The 17,319-nt window shown below is 41.7% G+C and overlaps 1 protein-coding gene across 1 annotated transcript; it reads left to right on the top strand.

Annotated features, from left to right (window-relative positions):
* Positions 1 to 924: 924 nt before the first annotated feature.
* LOC121582332 (SHC SH2 domain-binding protein 1) lies at positions 925 to 14,261 on the top strand. The gene is made up of 13 exons (XM_041898051.2): positions 925 to 1,282; positions 1,723 to 1,905; positions 2,025 to 2,140; positions 2,420 to 2,628; positions 4,117 to 4,212; positions 5,209 to 5,439; positions 5,834 to 6,011; positions 6,425 to 6,545; positions 10,564 to 10,695; positions 11,287 to 11,405; positions 11,521 to 11,607; positions 12,078 to 12,210; positions 13,457 to 14,261. Exons 1-13 carry the CDS (start codon positions 1,075 to 1,077, stop codon positions 13,807 to 13,809), a joined length of 2,166 nt encoding a protein of 721 aa, XP_041753985.1. The 5' UTR covers positions 925 to 1,074; the 3' UTR covers positions 13,810 to 14,261.
* Positions 14,262 to 17,319: the final 3,058 nt, after the last annotated feature.

Below are 17,319 nucleotides of genomic sequence, written 5' to 3'. Positions count from 1 at the left end.
GACAATGGGCCTCAGGATCTCGTCAAGGTATCTCTGTGCATTCAAATGTCCTTCGATAAAATGCAATTGTGTTCGTTGTACATAGCTTATGCCTGCCCATACCATAACCCCACCGCCACCATGGGACACTGCGCTTTTTACCCAGCACTGGGCTACCAAAACAACTAAACTGGGTTGTTTCTAACCCAGCGTGTAGGCTACGTGGGCATGCTGTCAGGAGAATGAAGCAGCCTAAATGACAGCCCATCTGTGAACGCCCACAGAACATGTGTTCCTCACACATTAAGGTCTCAAAAAACGATAAATAACACTTAACATACTGGAATATTGTCACAAGGGTTTACAATTATCAAGAAAATAGATATGAACATGCAATCTTTCAACTCAAAAGGCCTCTATTTGGCTCCTTACTGAGGATTTATTTTCTACATCACCAGCAAGCTCACTTCAACCCTTTTGAAATAAATTAAATCTTTGATAATACTGTCTGATGTAATTGATAATAAATATTAATTGATCAATTAATCTATCATGTCTCTTTATCTGTTTCATATCTGACCTGGTTGATTTCACTTGAAAAACTCTTGAAAATATGTTTCTGCTGACACCTACTGGACAATAGTATGAACTTCAGTGGCTAGGGCTGCATCTCAATAGTCAAAGTGTGTACCTCAGCTTCCTCCCATATGCAACAATATAACAGGTCAAAGCTATAGGGAAGACCAGGCATTTCCTTTGGATATAAATGTCTCTGATTTAACATATTATCAAAGATTATTTACAATTTGTGATACATTTTCTCTCATATGTAGAAAGAAAGAACTGGTTTACTATTGGTAACGCCCATCAATGGAACCACCCCACACGTTTAGCCAACGTCAATGCTCATTGGTCGAGACTCCCTAAACCGGGGAAATTTTGAAATTAGCAACAATGTTGTTTGTGTGAAAGTGCATTTTTTTTTTTTTTACCAAAGGCACCATTAGTTAGCTAGTTCCCCTGTCATTTCACTACTCAGGGCTGGATTTTGTTATACATTTAGACCTCTGCTGTGGCTAGTTTGAAAGTTTTACAATGGCTGAAGAAGACGGTTGTTCATCTAGTATGACGGAGCCTCAGCTTGAAGCAGGAGGAGACAAGGCGGCGGATGGAATGAGGTCGACAGCAGATTCAAGTGAAAGTGGACAGGACAAGCCCGACAAAGTGGATTTGGAGTCAAATGTCGAATTAAAAGAGGATGTCAGAGATTTGAATTTGCGACAAGGAGATGTTGTCAGACAAGGTTTGTTTAATAACTATTGTTGCTCATTTCAACCGTGCAGCTAGCCTAGCTAACTGGCTAATAATGTTAGCAAGCTAACGTTAGCTAGGTAAGTAAATTAAGTAACGTTATCTAACTAACGTTACTGTACTGTAACTAGCGAAACATGCAACTCCACCAACCGTTGACTCATAACAGCAAATAAGGCTAGGTATATCTCATTAACCTATTTGCTGTATTTCAAAGAACTGTTAGAAGAATAGAGGAGAAAAATGGTTGTCTCACTCAGTACTTATTAATGGATCTTTCATCTCCCCTGGCTTCATCATTACCTGCTGCTAGGCCATGCCAGATCAGTGAATGATGGAGGAGAGGGCACAAGGAAAGGAAACCACTTTACACAATGCAACCTAGTAGAAAATTAGATATCAATCTAACTTATACTTTCTCTTCCAACACAGGACTTTTCCAGAATGAGGAGGAGGAGGATGGTGACAGCGGCACAGACTACTTCAACACTGATATAGCTGGTACTCAGTTGCAACGTGCTGAACGCATAGGAGATGCATCCCTTCCTGACACCTTTCAGACAAATGAACTACTTTATTACGAGCGATTCAAAGCCTATCAAGACTACATGCTAGGTATGTAACCTTCCTACGGTCTTACATCTATTCTACAACCATATTGATCGATTTTCAAGGCTCCCAGTGACAAATCGGAAATAAAAGTAAATAAAACTGACTGCTGTTGTTTTGGACAGGTGATTGTAAAACATCAGAGGTGAAGGCCTTCACAGCTGACTACCTGGAGAAGGTTCTGGAGCCTTGTGACTGGCAGGCACAGTGGTGCACAGACGTGTTTGATGTGCTAGTGGAGGTAAGTCACTTCGACCTGAAAGATTGCCCAGCAAGAGACATGTCTAAAAGAAGCTGTGCTTTGTACTCTGCATGAATGAATTGGAACACTTGTACTCTGGATGCAGTTTTATAGTGAATCTGAATCCAGATGTCTGGTTAAACAATGCGAAACAGCTATTTTTTCCAATGTTATACAGATGGTTGGATCTGACCAGTGAAGCAGAAGTAGCCTAACCATTCACCCATGAAAAATTGTCATATGAAGGTTACAACCTCATACTTGTTCCCCTTTCTTCAGGTGGTGGATGTGAACTATAAAGAGCTGAAAGCCCAGGTGAAGCTGGTGGTGCCCCTGCAGTGTGAGACAAGAGGCTGTGAGCTGACAGAGGAGGCCATGAACACCCTCCTAGAGGCCACTCTGTACAAATTGCCTCTGCAGGAGCTCCATGTGGTGTTTGATGAGTCTGGGGACTTTGACCAGACTGCACTGGCACTTGAGCATCTCCGGTAAGACCCTATTGTTAAGTTTTAAACTGCTAAGGTTTTTCTCAAAGGGCTGTTGAAGCCACAATTATTATTTCCAAGTCAGAGGAGAAAGCATCAGAAAAAGTGCCGAAGGCGATTTGTCCCATCCCCCTATAAAAATGATTGAAACAGGCCTCTTGTTTTAGCAGTTTGAATGGTGTGGAACTGACATTCAATTTGGGTGGGCCTGACTTTAACTTCTCTTAATGTGTGTGTGAATTTTTCATGCTTGTCTTTTGGTCCGCTTGATAGAACTTTAGAATAACTTTATTTTTCCTGTGAGGGAACTTCTTTTTTGGAGTGGTTAAAGCTGCAATATGTACGTTTTTGGGCGACCTGGCCAAAATCACATAGAAATGGGAGTTATAGATCTTTCATTCTCATTGAACGCAAGTCTAAGAGGCGGTAGATCTGTTCTATGTGCAATATTTCTATGCTTCCCATTCTTAAGTCTTTTACTTTCAGGTTGGTACACCAGCTTTAAACACCTGAAAATACAATATTTGTGGTTATGGAAAATATATTTCACAGTGGTTTAGATGGTGCAATGATTATCTATACTATACTTGCTTGTTTTGTCACATAAACTGAATTTAGGCAAACTATTAGAATTTTAGCAACCAGGAAATGGCAGAGCGATTGCTGTATAGTGCACCTTTAAAACAACAACGACATAAACAAAGTAGACCCACTAGGCACAAATAGTCTTACCAGAAACTTTAGCCTGTTGTTCCACCTACAAATATGACAGTACAGTAATAACATCAGAAACATCTGTGAGTGCAATATAGAGCAGGACTTTCCCAGCAGAGTTCTGAATGGGCAATGTTGGTAGCTACGTCTCAGAATCTTGATCATGCAGACTCGCCACCCGCATTGATGGTGGGAGTTCATAAAGTTTACACAGCAGCATTATGGAGATTCGTATGGAGCCTCTGCCTCACTCACCCGCCCCCCCGCCGACCTGTTGTTGGCATTGCCTCTCATAGACGTAGCTAGCTAGCACTGCTAGGCTCTCTTTCCGTCTGGCCGGCTGGTTACTGGCAGTTGCATCCTGTGTCTCCATGGATACCACCGGGGATCAGATGAGATGCACACAATAAAAATGCTCAAAACGGCTTCACTCTGCTGGTTGGCCCCTTTTTTATTTTCTTTATCAGCTGACTCAACTACTTCCATGCACTGCAAACACATTTTCTCAGCTATTATATGACAAAAACACTCAAAATAATGTCAATGGACATGACAGATAAGACAGAACCGACATCACCCGTCACATTACAGCGGCAGAAAAAAATATGTGGACTAGTTCTTATGTGATATTAAATAACAGAATGGTATGTTCAAATTTCATGGTGAAACACATACACTGAGAAATACCCTGAAGGGAGATAATACACTGGAACAAATGGTTCTGCTTCTGTGCTGAGAAATCTCTTGTCTGAACTGTCTCAAACCTTTTCTTCTCAGGTTTTTCTACAAACACATCTGGAGAAAGTGGGACGACGAGGACGAGGATGATGACTTTGACTACTTCGTCAGATGTGTGGAGCCCCGCCTCAGGCTGTGCGTGTAGAAGGGTGATAGTGGGGGGAATGGGAAGATTAGTCAGTGTGTGGGCTAGATTGGCACATTCTCATTTAGGCTGTATTGGTTGAGATCTGCCAATGACACGGCTAGGTTGAACCCATTATTTTATGCCGCTATCAAAACGGCCATATGGCATAGGAACCTGTAGAGCATTGCAAATCAGTGCAGTTCAGGCACACTTGAGCAAGCTCCATGTCTAATGGTTGGAGCTGGAAGGCTGTTGCAGTGAGAGGGTGCAGATTATTACTTGGCCACTAGATGGCAGTGTGTACCTGGGGTTTGTGAGCATGCTGTGGCGTCTCCTATATAATATTTTTATGGTTGGATATTTACGGGTGGAGATGAGGGTTAAGATATCTTATTGGCTTCAGCAGAAAACCTAAAGCTTATTATTGTGGGACCAATCAGCTGCTATTTTATAACAAGGACACTATGTCCACGATTTGCTTTTATATATTTTATACATTTGAGTCATTTTAGCAGATGCTCTTATCCAGAGTGACTTACAGTAGTGAGTGCGTACATTTTTCATACTGGTCCCCCGTGGGAATCGAACCCACAACCCTGGCGTTGCGAGCCCCATGCTCTACCAACTGATTCACACGGGACCAAATAATGGTTAAGAACATTAATCTGCTAGACAAAGAAATAGTCTTTGTAACCCAATCAAGACCGGATTTTTAGATAGAATGGAGACCCCCCTTGTTCAGAATCTTGATGTTCACCTGTATTTTTCTTTCTCCAAATAATGGTTAAGAACATTTTCAAATGACGGACAACGCCATCAAACAAACAATGTTGTGCTCTGAGCTTCTCCTCTAGAGTTACCCCACCTTAAACCTCTTGTTGCCCTCAATGTTGCTGAACAGTTTGTTCCCAACAGTCCTTCAAGACACCTCATAATGCGATTGTGTTTTAAAAAAGGAAAACAAAATAAGTATTTCTCCCTCTGTGGCTGTGTCAATCCTGCAGGTTTTATGATATTCTGGAGGATCGGGTGCCTGCTGGACTTGTGGCAGAGTATCACTCTCTTTTGGAACGCTGCTCTCAGAAGTTCCAGGAGTTTTCTAGCCTGCGGAACGGCATCAGCAGCGACTCTGAGTCGGAGCTGGACAACGTGTCCATGGTGGATGGCCTGAGGATGTACGAGCAGATGGAGGCCCTGAAGCGCAAACTCCGGATCATCGAGAACCCGCTGCTCAGGTAGCTGGCCAGGGGGATACAGGCCACCAGTGCCTCTGCAGAGTGTGTGTGTTGAGGGAGTAGTTGTGTGACTGATGGGAGTTGGTCTCCTAACAGAAGACTGAGTAAAGGCTATTGGATTCAGCTCTGTGTCCCTGAGCTAGCATGTTTGACCTATACTGCCCCTGTTGAGAGCAAAACCTCTCACAGAATAACACTACAGTCCAGTTCAATGCATCATATTCTGGTTAGAATACAAAAGGGGGACAGCAATTGAATTTATAGCTACTACTAATGCACACCTGGGCCTATACTCCGAGAGGCTATGGGAAAGTGGAAGATCATCCATTCTGCTCTGTCCAATGCTGTACCATTGTGTTCGTCTACATAAATGTGTTCTCTCCTGACACTGCAGGTATGTGCTGGGATACAAGGTGAACTCAGGGCAGCAGTCGTGCAGGGCCAAGGGGCCTCGTGCCTCAGGCGGCCGGATGGTCCATGTCGTGTCTGTCTCCACTACAGTCAGCCAGCTGCAGAGCCTGATGGCAGACAAGCTAGGGCCCGAATTCTCAGGGGAAGAGTTTGAACTACAGGTATGGCAAAAAAATAAAATAGTTTTTTTTAAATCTATGACATTTGTCCCTTCTTAGGCATATTGTATTTTGTCAAATTTAAGTTTGCCCAGGTTTCCATTTCAAATGGTCTGTTTAATGAGATGACCAGAGACGAAACCCAATGGTTATGCTCTCTAACCATGTCACACTTGTGTATAGGTCTAATGCGCAGGGATTTGTGGGATTTGCTGAGGTGCTTGGGCTGTCTTTTATTTGACCTCCCTAGTTCCTGGATTTGTAGAAGCTGTGTCTGTTCGCCTGATTTTTTTATTCCACTGAGATGTCAGAAGCAGAAAATGTGTGTTTTTGTGTCTGTCTTTGTTTAGTCATGAGTGCAGATCTGTGTTGTACAGACAGACTGTGTACTGGAACTGCTCTGTGTTAAATGTTAGTTTCACAGTGAGCCCCTGCTGGCTGTGAGTGCCTGCTACGAGGGAGACGTGGTCATCATCCTTCCAGGACACTACAATGTCAACAGCTCCATCAGTATCCCAGACTCCATATCGGTGGAAGGTAATGTTTCACATGTCTGAAAGCAGCCTTTATAATGGCAGGATGCACTACTGCTGTATGTATGTACAGGTAACTGCCAAAATAATGGAAACACAAGTAAATGAGGGATACAAAGTATATTGAAAGCAGGTGCTTCCACACAGGTGTGGTTCCTGATTTAAAACGATGTTAACCATTTGCAATGGCTGTCTGTCACCAGATCTCAACCCAATTGAACACTTATGGGAGATTCCAGCACCGTCAACAAAACACCAAATTATGGAATTTCTCGTGGAAGAATGGTGTTGCGTCCCTCAAAAAGAGTTCACTCTACACTTGTAGAATCTACGCCAAGGTGCAGTGAAGCTGTTCCGGCTCATGACCCAACACCCTATTATGACACTTTATGTTGGTGTTTCCTTTATTTTGGCAGTTACATATACGTATCAGTGGAGGCTGCTGAGGGGAGGACAGCTCATAATAATGGCTGAAATGGAGTATAATGGCTGCAATGGAGTGAATGGAATGGTATCAAACACATGTTTGATACCATTCCATTCACTCCATTCCAGACATTATTATGAGCCATCCTCCCCTCAGCAGCCTCCACTGGTATGTATGTGTCTTTTGTTGCTATTAGCCAGCCAGCGATGCCTCTTGCTGGTTTCAGGTAATGAGGAGTAGAATCTGGAGGCTTGGTAGTTCAAAAGTCCATATTCCACTACCTGAATCCAGCAAGAGGCCTCTTCTGATTTTCTGTTTTCCAATCATCCAAGTCTGAGATTCAGTCATTGCAAAAAATGTTTATGTGAGTGAGTTGTTCAACACATTTAGCAGGTTGTCTGAATCCTTCCATCCTTTTCTGTCACTAAAGAATATGTTGCTATGCTATGACTAATGTGCTGCGAAGTACTGTTATGGCCATGGAAGTTATTTTCATATTGAACACTTGCGTAAGTGTTTCAGATGCAATCAAGTGTTCACCTGCTGCTGATGCTTTTACGGTACTGGCTGTACTATGTGGCATGTTAATGCTTCTGGAAGGTAAAACAACCACTCAATATACAGTACATGGAGTGAAATGAATGTATAGCAGAGAGCTTGATGGCGCAGTAAGCGTTTGAACGGGGGTGATAGTAATGCATAGAGAAGGCTAGCGCGGGCGTGGAGAGGTCAGAGCAGAGGCGCCGTGTCAGTCTCTTTATGCAAATAGGGGGGCCTGCCGAGTCAGAGGGAGCAGAGGGGAGATTGGAGCGGCTTTTTACATGCGTCTGTTTCTATGTGCTTGCCCCCCTGTGGTGCTAGAAAACTCCTGAAAGCTGAGATAAAGGGGAAATTAGATGCGGCGCTGCCTGGCACTGCACCACGACAGGAGAAGAGCAACTCAATTAGACCACCGCTGGATTACCATAATATAATTCTCCCTCCCACCAAAGAGCCTTTGATATTTTAGAGGAGCAGGGCACACAGAGGCGCTTATTGCTTTTTGGATATTGCTGTATCAAAGACTGATCATATGCATTTTTCCGCTCTATCTTCATAAGCATAGCGAGAATTTCAGAAGAGTGTGTTCCCGAAGAGACATTAGAATTGATTAGTGAGGAGGTTGTTAGTCAGCACTTGTTAAGAACATAATGCATTTGTGATCTGCAATCAGTGCACACATTTTAGCATTTGTTTTTCATTCATTCTCTAAGCAGTAGCACATGTTTGCCTGTCATGAAGCCCACTGGGAATAGGGTTTTCCTCTCCTGGAAGTGTGCATGGCCCTATGACTTTACAAATCGATATTCAGCCTTTGGCCTTTCCAATGGCAGCGTGTGAAACCCAGCCAGTGCTGTAGAATTGTTGGCCACATTGTGGAACACCTGTCTCCAGGCCAGCTGTCAAGGAACAGAGAATAATGAACCCTAGCCGTCAGAACACTGTCCATCACATTCTGCACTGTTGTACAGTGCTGCCTGCCTGGGATTGTGCTGAATTGCTACTTGTCATGTACACCACTACGAGGTTGGAAGGAGTGTTCGGAACCAACACTGGCCATTGAGCCATGACCCAGTTGTCCCAGCTGTCAGCATGCAAAGATGGAGCAAATGCAATTTATTCGATATGATAATCTTCTTTCTATGTACAGTTGGTGATGGGGAAAAATTGATATAGTAAGTGGAGTATTGCTATATTATTTTTGCCGATTTTCTATCGATACTGTGATTGCTAGGTAGTTAACATTAGCTAGCGCTAGTCGGCTGTACCTGCAACAACCTATAGCTCATCATTCTATAGCTTGTTCGCCATCTTCTTTTTAAGTGTTGAGCCAACATGTGTTCAACACTTATCTCCATGACAGATCAAAATGCCTTTTCTTCATGGCTCTCTGCCGCAGACATATAGTGAGCAATATGTTTAGAACATCAAATCGCAATAAAATCGCAGTATCGAATCGCAATACGTACGTATACACTGACTATACCAAACATTAGAAACACCTTCCTAATATTAAGTTGCAACCAGTGGTGTAAAGTACTTAAATAAAAATACTAGTTGTTTTTTGGGGTATCTGTACTTTACTTTACTATTTATATTTTTTTTACTTCGCAACATTCCTAAAGAAAATGATGCACTTTTTACTCCATGCATTTTCCCTGACACCCAAAATTACTCATTACATTTTGAATGTTTAGCAGGATAGGAAAATGGTCTAATTCGCAGACTTATTAAGAGAACATCCCTGGTCATCCCTACTGCCTCTGATCTGGCGGACTCTCAAAACACATGCTTCGTTTGTAAATGATGTTGGACTGTGCCCCTGGCTATCTGTAAATTAAACAAACAAGAAAATTGTGCCATCTGGTTTGCTTAATGTAAGGAATTTGAAATGATTTTACTTGGTATATTTTAGCAATTACAATTACTTTTGATACTTAAGTATATTTAAAACCAAATACTTTTAGACTTTTGCTCAAGTGGATTTTTACTTGAGTCATTTTCTATTAAGGTATCTTTACTTTTACTCAAGTATGAAGATTGGGTACTTTTTCCACCACTGGTTGCAATGAGATTTTGCAACAGCCTCAGTTCGTCAGGGCATGGACTCTACAAGGTGTCAAGCGTTCCACAGGGATGCTGGCCCATGTTGACTCCAATGCTTCCCACAGTTGTCAAGTTGGCTGGATGTCCTTTGGGTGATGGACCATTGTTGATACACAGGGGAAACTGTTGAGCATGAAAATCATTATTTAACCTGTCTCCTCCCATTCATCTATTCTACACTGCAGAGATTAATGTAAACCAGGGCCTAAAATTAACACCCGCCAAATGTGGGTAGATTTTGGCATTGGCGGGTAAGATGTCTGTTTCACCAGCCACGTTGGCGGGTGGTCAGGGTCCACAGTGCGAGCATTTCATGCGTGTTTGTGAATAAAAATAGTAAAGTATGATCACAATTATAGCAAAATAAAAGCTGCAGTATTTCTGCCTTTGTTTCATAGCTGGTAAATTAATTGCACAAAGTCAAAACTATGAATCCCTATAGCCTATCTCACCTCGCGCTGCAACACTGCCTGGCTGGGGGCTGTGTGCACGTGAAGAGCTGCGCACAGACAAGTTGGTCTAATTTACTTGAAACGAAAGTCACAAGCTAGGTTGTTTTTCAATGTTTGAGTTTCAACTGCTATGGAAGTGAAGACAACGTAGCTACTAGTCATTCTCTGTCTCACAGACACAAACATGACTGAGTTGCATTACCATGGTAACCTCCCGCCCTTGAAGAGGCAGGTGAACATTTGTCTCAACTGTGATATTTTGGTTAAAATACTCAGGTCACAAAAAATGAAAAGAAACAATATATCACATTACTTCTTACTAGTAATGCATTTGTTTTAGAAACATTACAAAGCATGCTTTTTTTTGTTGGTGTCATTAGTGGGAATGGGGGGGGTCTGAGTGGCTTGTAGATCTTTAAATCTACCTGCTACAGTGGCTGGTGGACCAAAAAGTAAATTCTAGGCCCTGATGTAGGCTAATAAATCTTTATTTTCAGGGTTCGGCCTACCTGATGAGGTGGTGATTGAGAAGAAGAACAAAGGGGACTCGTTTGTGGAGTCAACAGGAGCCGACGTGAAGATCTCCAACGTCAAGTTCATCCAGCACGACGCTATCGAAGGCATCCTCTGTGAGTCCTCTTAGTCCTTCTCCCAATGTGATGCTGCCTCTACATCTACCCTTCCCCCCAACTCTACTGGCAGTCCACCCATTGGCCTGCATGAATAATTCTGCCTAAGCTGCTGGCATTGCTTAACATCTGGCAACAGCCATATACAGTGAGGGGGGGAAAAAAGAATTTGATCCCCTGCTGATTTTGTACGTTTGCCCACTGAAAAAGAAATGATCAGTCTATAATTTTAATGGTAGGTTTATTTGAAAAGTGAGAGACAGAATAACAAAAAACAACAACAGAAAAAAGCATTTGTCAAAAATGTTATAAATTAATTTGTATTTTAATGAGGGAAATAAGTATTTGACCCCCTCTCAATCAGAAAGATTTCTGGCTCCCAGGTGTCTTTTATACAGGTAACGAGCTGAGATTAGGAGCACACTCTTAAAGGGAGTGCTCCTAATCTCAGCTTGTTACCTGTATAAAAGACACCTGTCCACAGAAGCAATCAATCAATCAGATTCCAAACTCTCCACCATGGCCAAGACCAAAGAGCTCTCTAAGGATGTCAGGGACAAGGCTGGAATGGGCTTTCCCTCTTGTCTCCAGGTGTTCGTCAGGGTAAGCTGGAGATGGAGAACTGTGTCCTTCAGTGCGAGACGACAGGTGTCATTGTGCGGACGTCAGCCCACCTGACCATGAACATGTGTGACCTCTACGGCTCAAAGGTGAGAGGTCATTGACGCTCATCACTCTCATGGTGGCGTTGTGCTTTTATTTTTTATTTTTTTCTGTGCAGTAGCCTAGCTGTGTCTCCACATGCTGATAACGGTTGTGCTGTAGGGAGCTGGTGTGGAGATTTACCCTGGCAGTGTCTGCAGTATGGTGGGAAATGGCATACATCACTGCAAAGAAGGAATCCTGATCAAGGTGAGAGACCAGAAGAACTTCAATCTGTATATTACTGCTCCCAGCACTAGCACATTCAACCTCCACAGTAAACCGTCAACATCAATGGAACGTCCTGCTATGCTATGCATCTCTTTCTAGGATCAATTCCAAGCCTGTGGCATGATCTTCTCTCAACCAAAATTGAATTTAGTGGAGAATTATGTTAAAATGCGTACACACTCACAGCAAAAACAAATATGGACTTATTTCCCTAGTTAACTCCAGACGAGTTCTGGGGTCTTATCTCATTCCCTGAGGATAGAACAGTAGTGTGTTTTTTATCGGTCCCTCACACAGGGCTTTCCTTCCTGTTGTCTCTCTGCTCGGTGTGTTGGACTTGGCCAGGACAACTTAAGCAGGAAGACAGACGTGATGACTCTGTTTATGCTTGTCTTTCCCCTCTCTCTGTTGCTCAATCTGTCAACCTCCTCCATCCCTTCTTCCCCCAGGACTTTGCTGATGAGCTGGACACCATGCCCAAGATCACCATGGTGAACAATGTGATCCACAACAACGAGGGATACGGAGTGATCCTGGTCAAACCTAGTGATGCTGCAGCTGTACAGGAAGACATCCCAACTGGTACTAACTAGTTCCAAAGCCTGGGGAAGTTCTCCTCAGGAATATGATAAAAAGGGGTGGAGTACGACAGAGTCTAGATGGAAACTAGTGATGCATTAACACATCAAATCTGTCACATTTTGCATCGGTGGCGTTCCAAATCGAGTTTTGTATTTCTGAACGTTATTCTGATTTGCAAGAAGCTAGCAAGCTTAAGAAACAATACTAACACCGCACATGCTACTAAAACTTTGTCTTACATGGTAGGAAAAGAGACTTGGACGAAACAAGGAAAAAACTGGGAAATGGCACTGAGGGGAAATGTCATTTATACTTAGAGCCAATCTAATTTGAACGTTGAATGCCAGCACTCCCATTCAAGCACATAATCCAATACTGAAGTTCTCCAGACTTCCAATAGTAGAATCAACAAGACAGGATTGGGAAGGATTGCCACGCGAGACTAGGTACTAACCACGTCTTACTGAGTGTTTCCCCACATCAATGGGTTTACTATCTCTGGAAGGCTGAGTTAGTTTCACTGGAAAGTTTGAGAGAAAATGTGCTTGACCTTCAGTCCAGGGCAGCTGCAGAATAAAAGGTCCAGCTGAAGGTGGCATGGCTTAAAATACATCTGGAGCACTCTCTTTTCATCTCTCTCCCTCTCCAACGTCCTCTAATGGAATGTCCCTTATTGTTTGAACCCAGTACACAGGAATAAATACCTCTACCCCAGACAGGGGAATGAGTGAAAATGGCTGAAATTGTTATTTAAAAAAAATAATAATTAACAAATCTCTTCTCTTCAGATTACCTTTCAAAAATGTTATCTACAGAATTAATCAGTTTTGCAGAGACACTACTAAGCCAACAACTGGGTAATAATTGTCGTTTGCGTTGTTATTGAAAAGATGTCCATTATGATGCATTATTTCCCTTCTGGAATTAGCAACAAAAAAAAGCTGTAAATAAAACATTTCTCAACACTCCATTCCCCACTTTAAACGTTGAAAAGAGGCTGTTCGCATTTTGATTTGAAAAGGCAATTATCTACGATTGATCCCAAAGGGCAGTCTTTGTTAGAATACACTGTCAGTCTGATTTGAACAGAATGTAGTAATATTTCACAGGAAGATGTGGTGTTTTCATAAACATGACAAATCAGAATGTCATGATGGAGAAGGAAGTGGAAGTAGTGGTATTAAGTCTGAATGTCACAGTGAGGTGTTGACAAGCCTGTCATGAACTGATTCATGTTATTTTCCAGATGAGCCACTGGATAAAGAAGAAGAGGGGGAAGAGGAGATGAAAGGTGAGATGAAGATGCAGGTAGATGTAGACGTGCCCCTCATCGTGGTGGACGACTGCTCTGTGAAGGAACCAGTCTCCTATTCGTCTTGTTACGACGTTCCTCCAGAGTTCACGGAGGGCAACGATGCCATCAAGAGGGAGCTGGTGGCCACATCAGCCAAAAAGCAGCGATGCCAGAAGAGCAGGCTGAAGGAGCTGGGAGTGACCCAGGCAGATGACAACCTGCTCTCCCAGGAGATGTTTGTCTCCATCCAGGACAACCAGTTCAGGAGAAACGGCATGGGCAGCTTCGGCACCTTCTTGTACTGATACTGACCCGTCCTCCTGTTCTGTAGGCCATACATGCACAAACACACTTTTACTTTATTTATTCTAACCTCTTTGCAAAATGTTGCTGCACTAGCTTGTGAGTGGGTATGTGTATTTTTAAATGCTTTTTTAACATGGCTTTTTAATACAATTCTCATTTTAGTATACTGATATTGTGGAGACCTGAGTCTAATAAACTGAATTATTTTCACAATGACACTAATGATGAGTCTCAAATGTCCTTCGCAAATGTTTTTTCACTTTTTTCGGTGGATATTGTATGATTTCTTGTTATGGATATTGTTAAGATGACACTGCTTTAAATTATTTTGTGTTTGTGTTGGGGGAAATCACATTGCCTTATTTTGAGTTAGTGTCTCACCCTCACCTGTAGTTCTGGTCATTCCTTTATCACATTTTGCTGAAAGCACTGTAAACATTAAAAATCATGAGCCAATAAAATTAGAATTTATATATGTTTTGATCTATTCGTTTTTTACACCTGGACACAGGACAGATGAGAGAGGGGAAAATCTGGAAGGCGGCTTATTGGTTTTAGGGGCTTAAGGCTTCACCTTTTATAAGATGCTCACAATTGTTTAATTCCAGTTGATTAATTTCCTGGGGATTAAAAGGCTGGTAAAACCTCATTACACCACAGGCAGTTTGATTAATTACCTAATCCAACATGCCCCTGTGAAATACAGCACGTTGTACTGCCTCTTATGAGGTGTCCCAGGCAGACCTCAATAGACCAATGTATTCCACAAATCCAAAACTGAATTAAATGGTGCTGGTAATCATTATTTCAGTGAAAACATCTGCCCAGTGATGGATTTTTTTTAATCTGATGATGAGTACAGACTGACAAAAGTCCATATTTAGGTCAGCATTTGACTGGGTGAATGGACTAATTGTATGTGAAATGGTTTTGTTGAATTTAATGTTTTTACATACACATTTATTGTACCCATTAATAACCTAGGGATCGATCATTTCTTATATTTCATAGTGTTTTGTGTATGGGGAAAAAGCTTTAAGGGAATGTGTCATGTCAAGGCGTTACTTTCCCCCTTCTGCTTATTCCTGGCAGGACTTGTTGCTAGTGAATGACTTGACCCTATCATAGCATATCTGTAATTTCTGCATTAGGCGATATTTCCTTGGTTCGAATACCTCAGCCGACAAGGGGAAAAATCTGTCTGTGCCCTTGAGCAAGCCACTTAACCCTAATTTGCTCCAGTGTATGTGGCAATAAAACCAACCATTTTTTCTTTATTTTTTTAATGCTGCAGGAATGCCAAATAAATATAACTTTGTCAATAATAGGTCTGTACACTGTCTGGATATTGGAAATAATCTATGAACAGGGTCCAGGTGGGTTTTCATTCTGTCAAAACTGAGGAACCAATTATTGGTAGGACCGCTCACCGTTCAGGAAATGTGTGGTTTTGCATTGAGAAACTATACAGGGGATTATTATAGATTTTCCTCAATGTTTCAGTGAGATGCTATAGATGTCAAACAGAATGGGTGGAGAAAGAAACTGCAGGGCTTTTGTGGCAAATGTTTTATCTTCAATAAAAGAGTAGAATTCTAGGAGGACCAAAACGAGAGCTATGGGCCATGGAGGAAAGTAGAAAGTGCTGTTTGAAGTGGTGTACTTTATAAATAGTGAGTGTCTACAGGAACGAGCAGTGACCATCATTCTCGGGGAGAGGGAAGGGCTTGTCTGTTGTCCTCAAACTACTGTGACCAGTGCTTTGTCATACGAGGGGCAGATAGCCGACACTTTTGTCCAAATACACTAACACCAGCTCCCCTCTCTCTTAGGTTTTATGCTAAAATAACATTTTATGCCATGACACTTTCTGACAACAGACTATTATGAATAGTTTGATAGGCCTAAATGGCTGCATTCACACAGGCAGCCCAATTCTGACCCTTTGCCCAATGAATGGCAAAATAGCTGATCTGATTGATTTTAAAAAACAGTTAGTGACAAAAATATAAGTTAATGAATACTCTTCCAATCTTTAAATAAGAAGTTTAAGACTCCTTTGTCTTCCTATGATTTATTTTTTAAATTTGCTATGAGAATGAGAATTCAGATTATTTTAATTAAGAATGACTTCCAGTTGGCTGTTAATTAGCTGTGTCAGGCAACTTCCACTTCTCCCCATGACTTTGTCAAGCCTGCAATTCTCCTGGTGTCCCTCACATTGCCATTTCCACTGAATATATTGTAAGGAAGGGAAACTTGTATCATACACGGTGTGTGTGTGTGCATGCATGTGTCTGTAGCTAAAGTTATTCTTTTTATTTATTTATTTCACCTTTATTTAACCAGGTATGCCAGTTGAGAACAAGTTCTCATTTACAACTGCGACCTGGCCAAGATAAAGCAAAGCAGTGCGATAAAAACAACAACACAGAGTTACATATGGGGTAAAACAAAACATAAAATCGAAAATACAACAGAAAATAAATATACAGTGTGTGCAAATGTAGCAAGTTATGGAGGCAAGGCAATAAATAGGCTATAGTGCAAAATAATTACAATTAGTATTAACACTGGAATGATAGATGTGCAAGAGATGATAAATAGAGATACTGGGGTGCAAATGAGCAAAATAAATAACAATATGGGGATGAGGTAGTTGGGTGGGCTAATTTCAGATGGGCTGTGTACAGGTGCAGTGATCGGTAAGCTGCTCTGACAACTGAGGCTTAAAGTTAGTGAGGGAGATAAGAGTCTCCAGCTTCAGAGATTTATGCAATTCGTTCCAGTCATTGGCAGCAGAGAACTGGAAGGAATGGTGGCCAAAGGAGTTGTTGGCTTTGGGGATGACCAGTGAGATATACCTGTCATAATGTCATCCTATTAATTATGAAAATAATAAAATGCCCTATTACTAGGCTATTCAAAATGAAATACAAATTCAATATAATTGTAGGCTAACTCTGTAAGCCGCCCTGCACAATCAATGAACCAACAGTATAGCCCAGGCCTATATGTTCTCTCCCAGACTCATGGATAGAAAGTTTGGAGCGTAGCATAATGTAACAGTCCATCCAGTATGCATAATAATACAGTCCACACTCAAAGGCAATTACTAGAATTTGTTGAATTTTGGAGTATATACTAGACCAATTATGTCCAAAGACATGCGTAATATGCGGTAGGCTATGTATTGTAACAACACAATCATTTTAATTCAGGGTTTTTTTCATGCTTGGGTTCATATATAGGCCTATGCGAATGCATAATCTCTAATATGCTTATGGCTGTTTTGAATTAATCATCACCTTAGAAAGCACTGTCCATTCCGTTGTGTTAGGCTTTGAAACAACATCCACAACTACCATGTTTTCCACTCAGTTTCATACTGTTGTTGAACTTATTTTCAAATTGATCAATCACATTGAGATGAGTTTTGAAAGCACATAGTGTTTTGATAAATGTTTGATGTGATTCTTGATTGCATTTGCATTGATGTCAGAGTACTT

This window comes from Coregonus clupeaformis, unplaced genomic scaffold, assembly GCF_020615455.1.
Source record: "Coregonus clupeaformis isolate EN_2021a unplaced genomic scaffold, ASM2061545v1 scaf0165, whole genome shotgun sequence".
In the NCBI taxonomy this organism is placed as follows: domain Eukaryota; kingdom Metazoa; phylum Chordata; class Actinopteri; order Salmoniformes; family Salmonidae; genus Coregonus; species Coregonus clupeaformis.
This window is presented reverse-complemented; position numbering and strand designations above follow the sequence as displayed.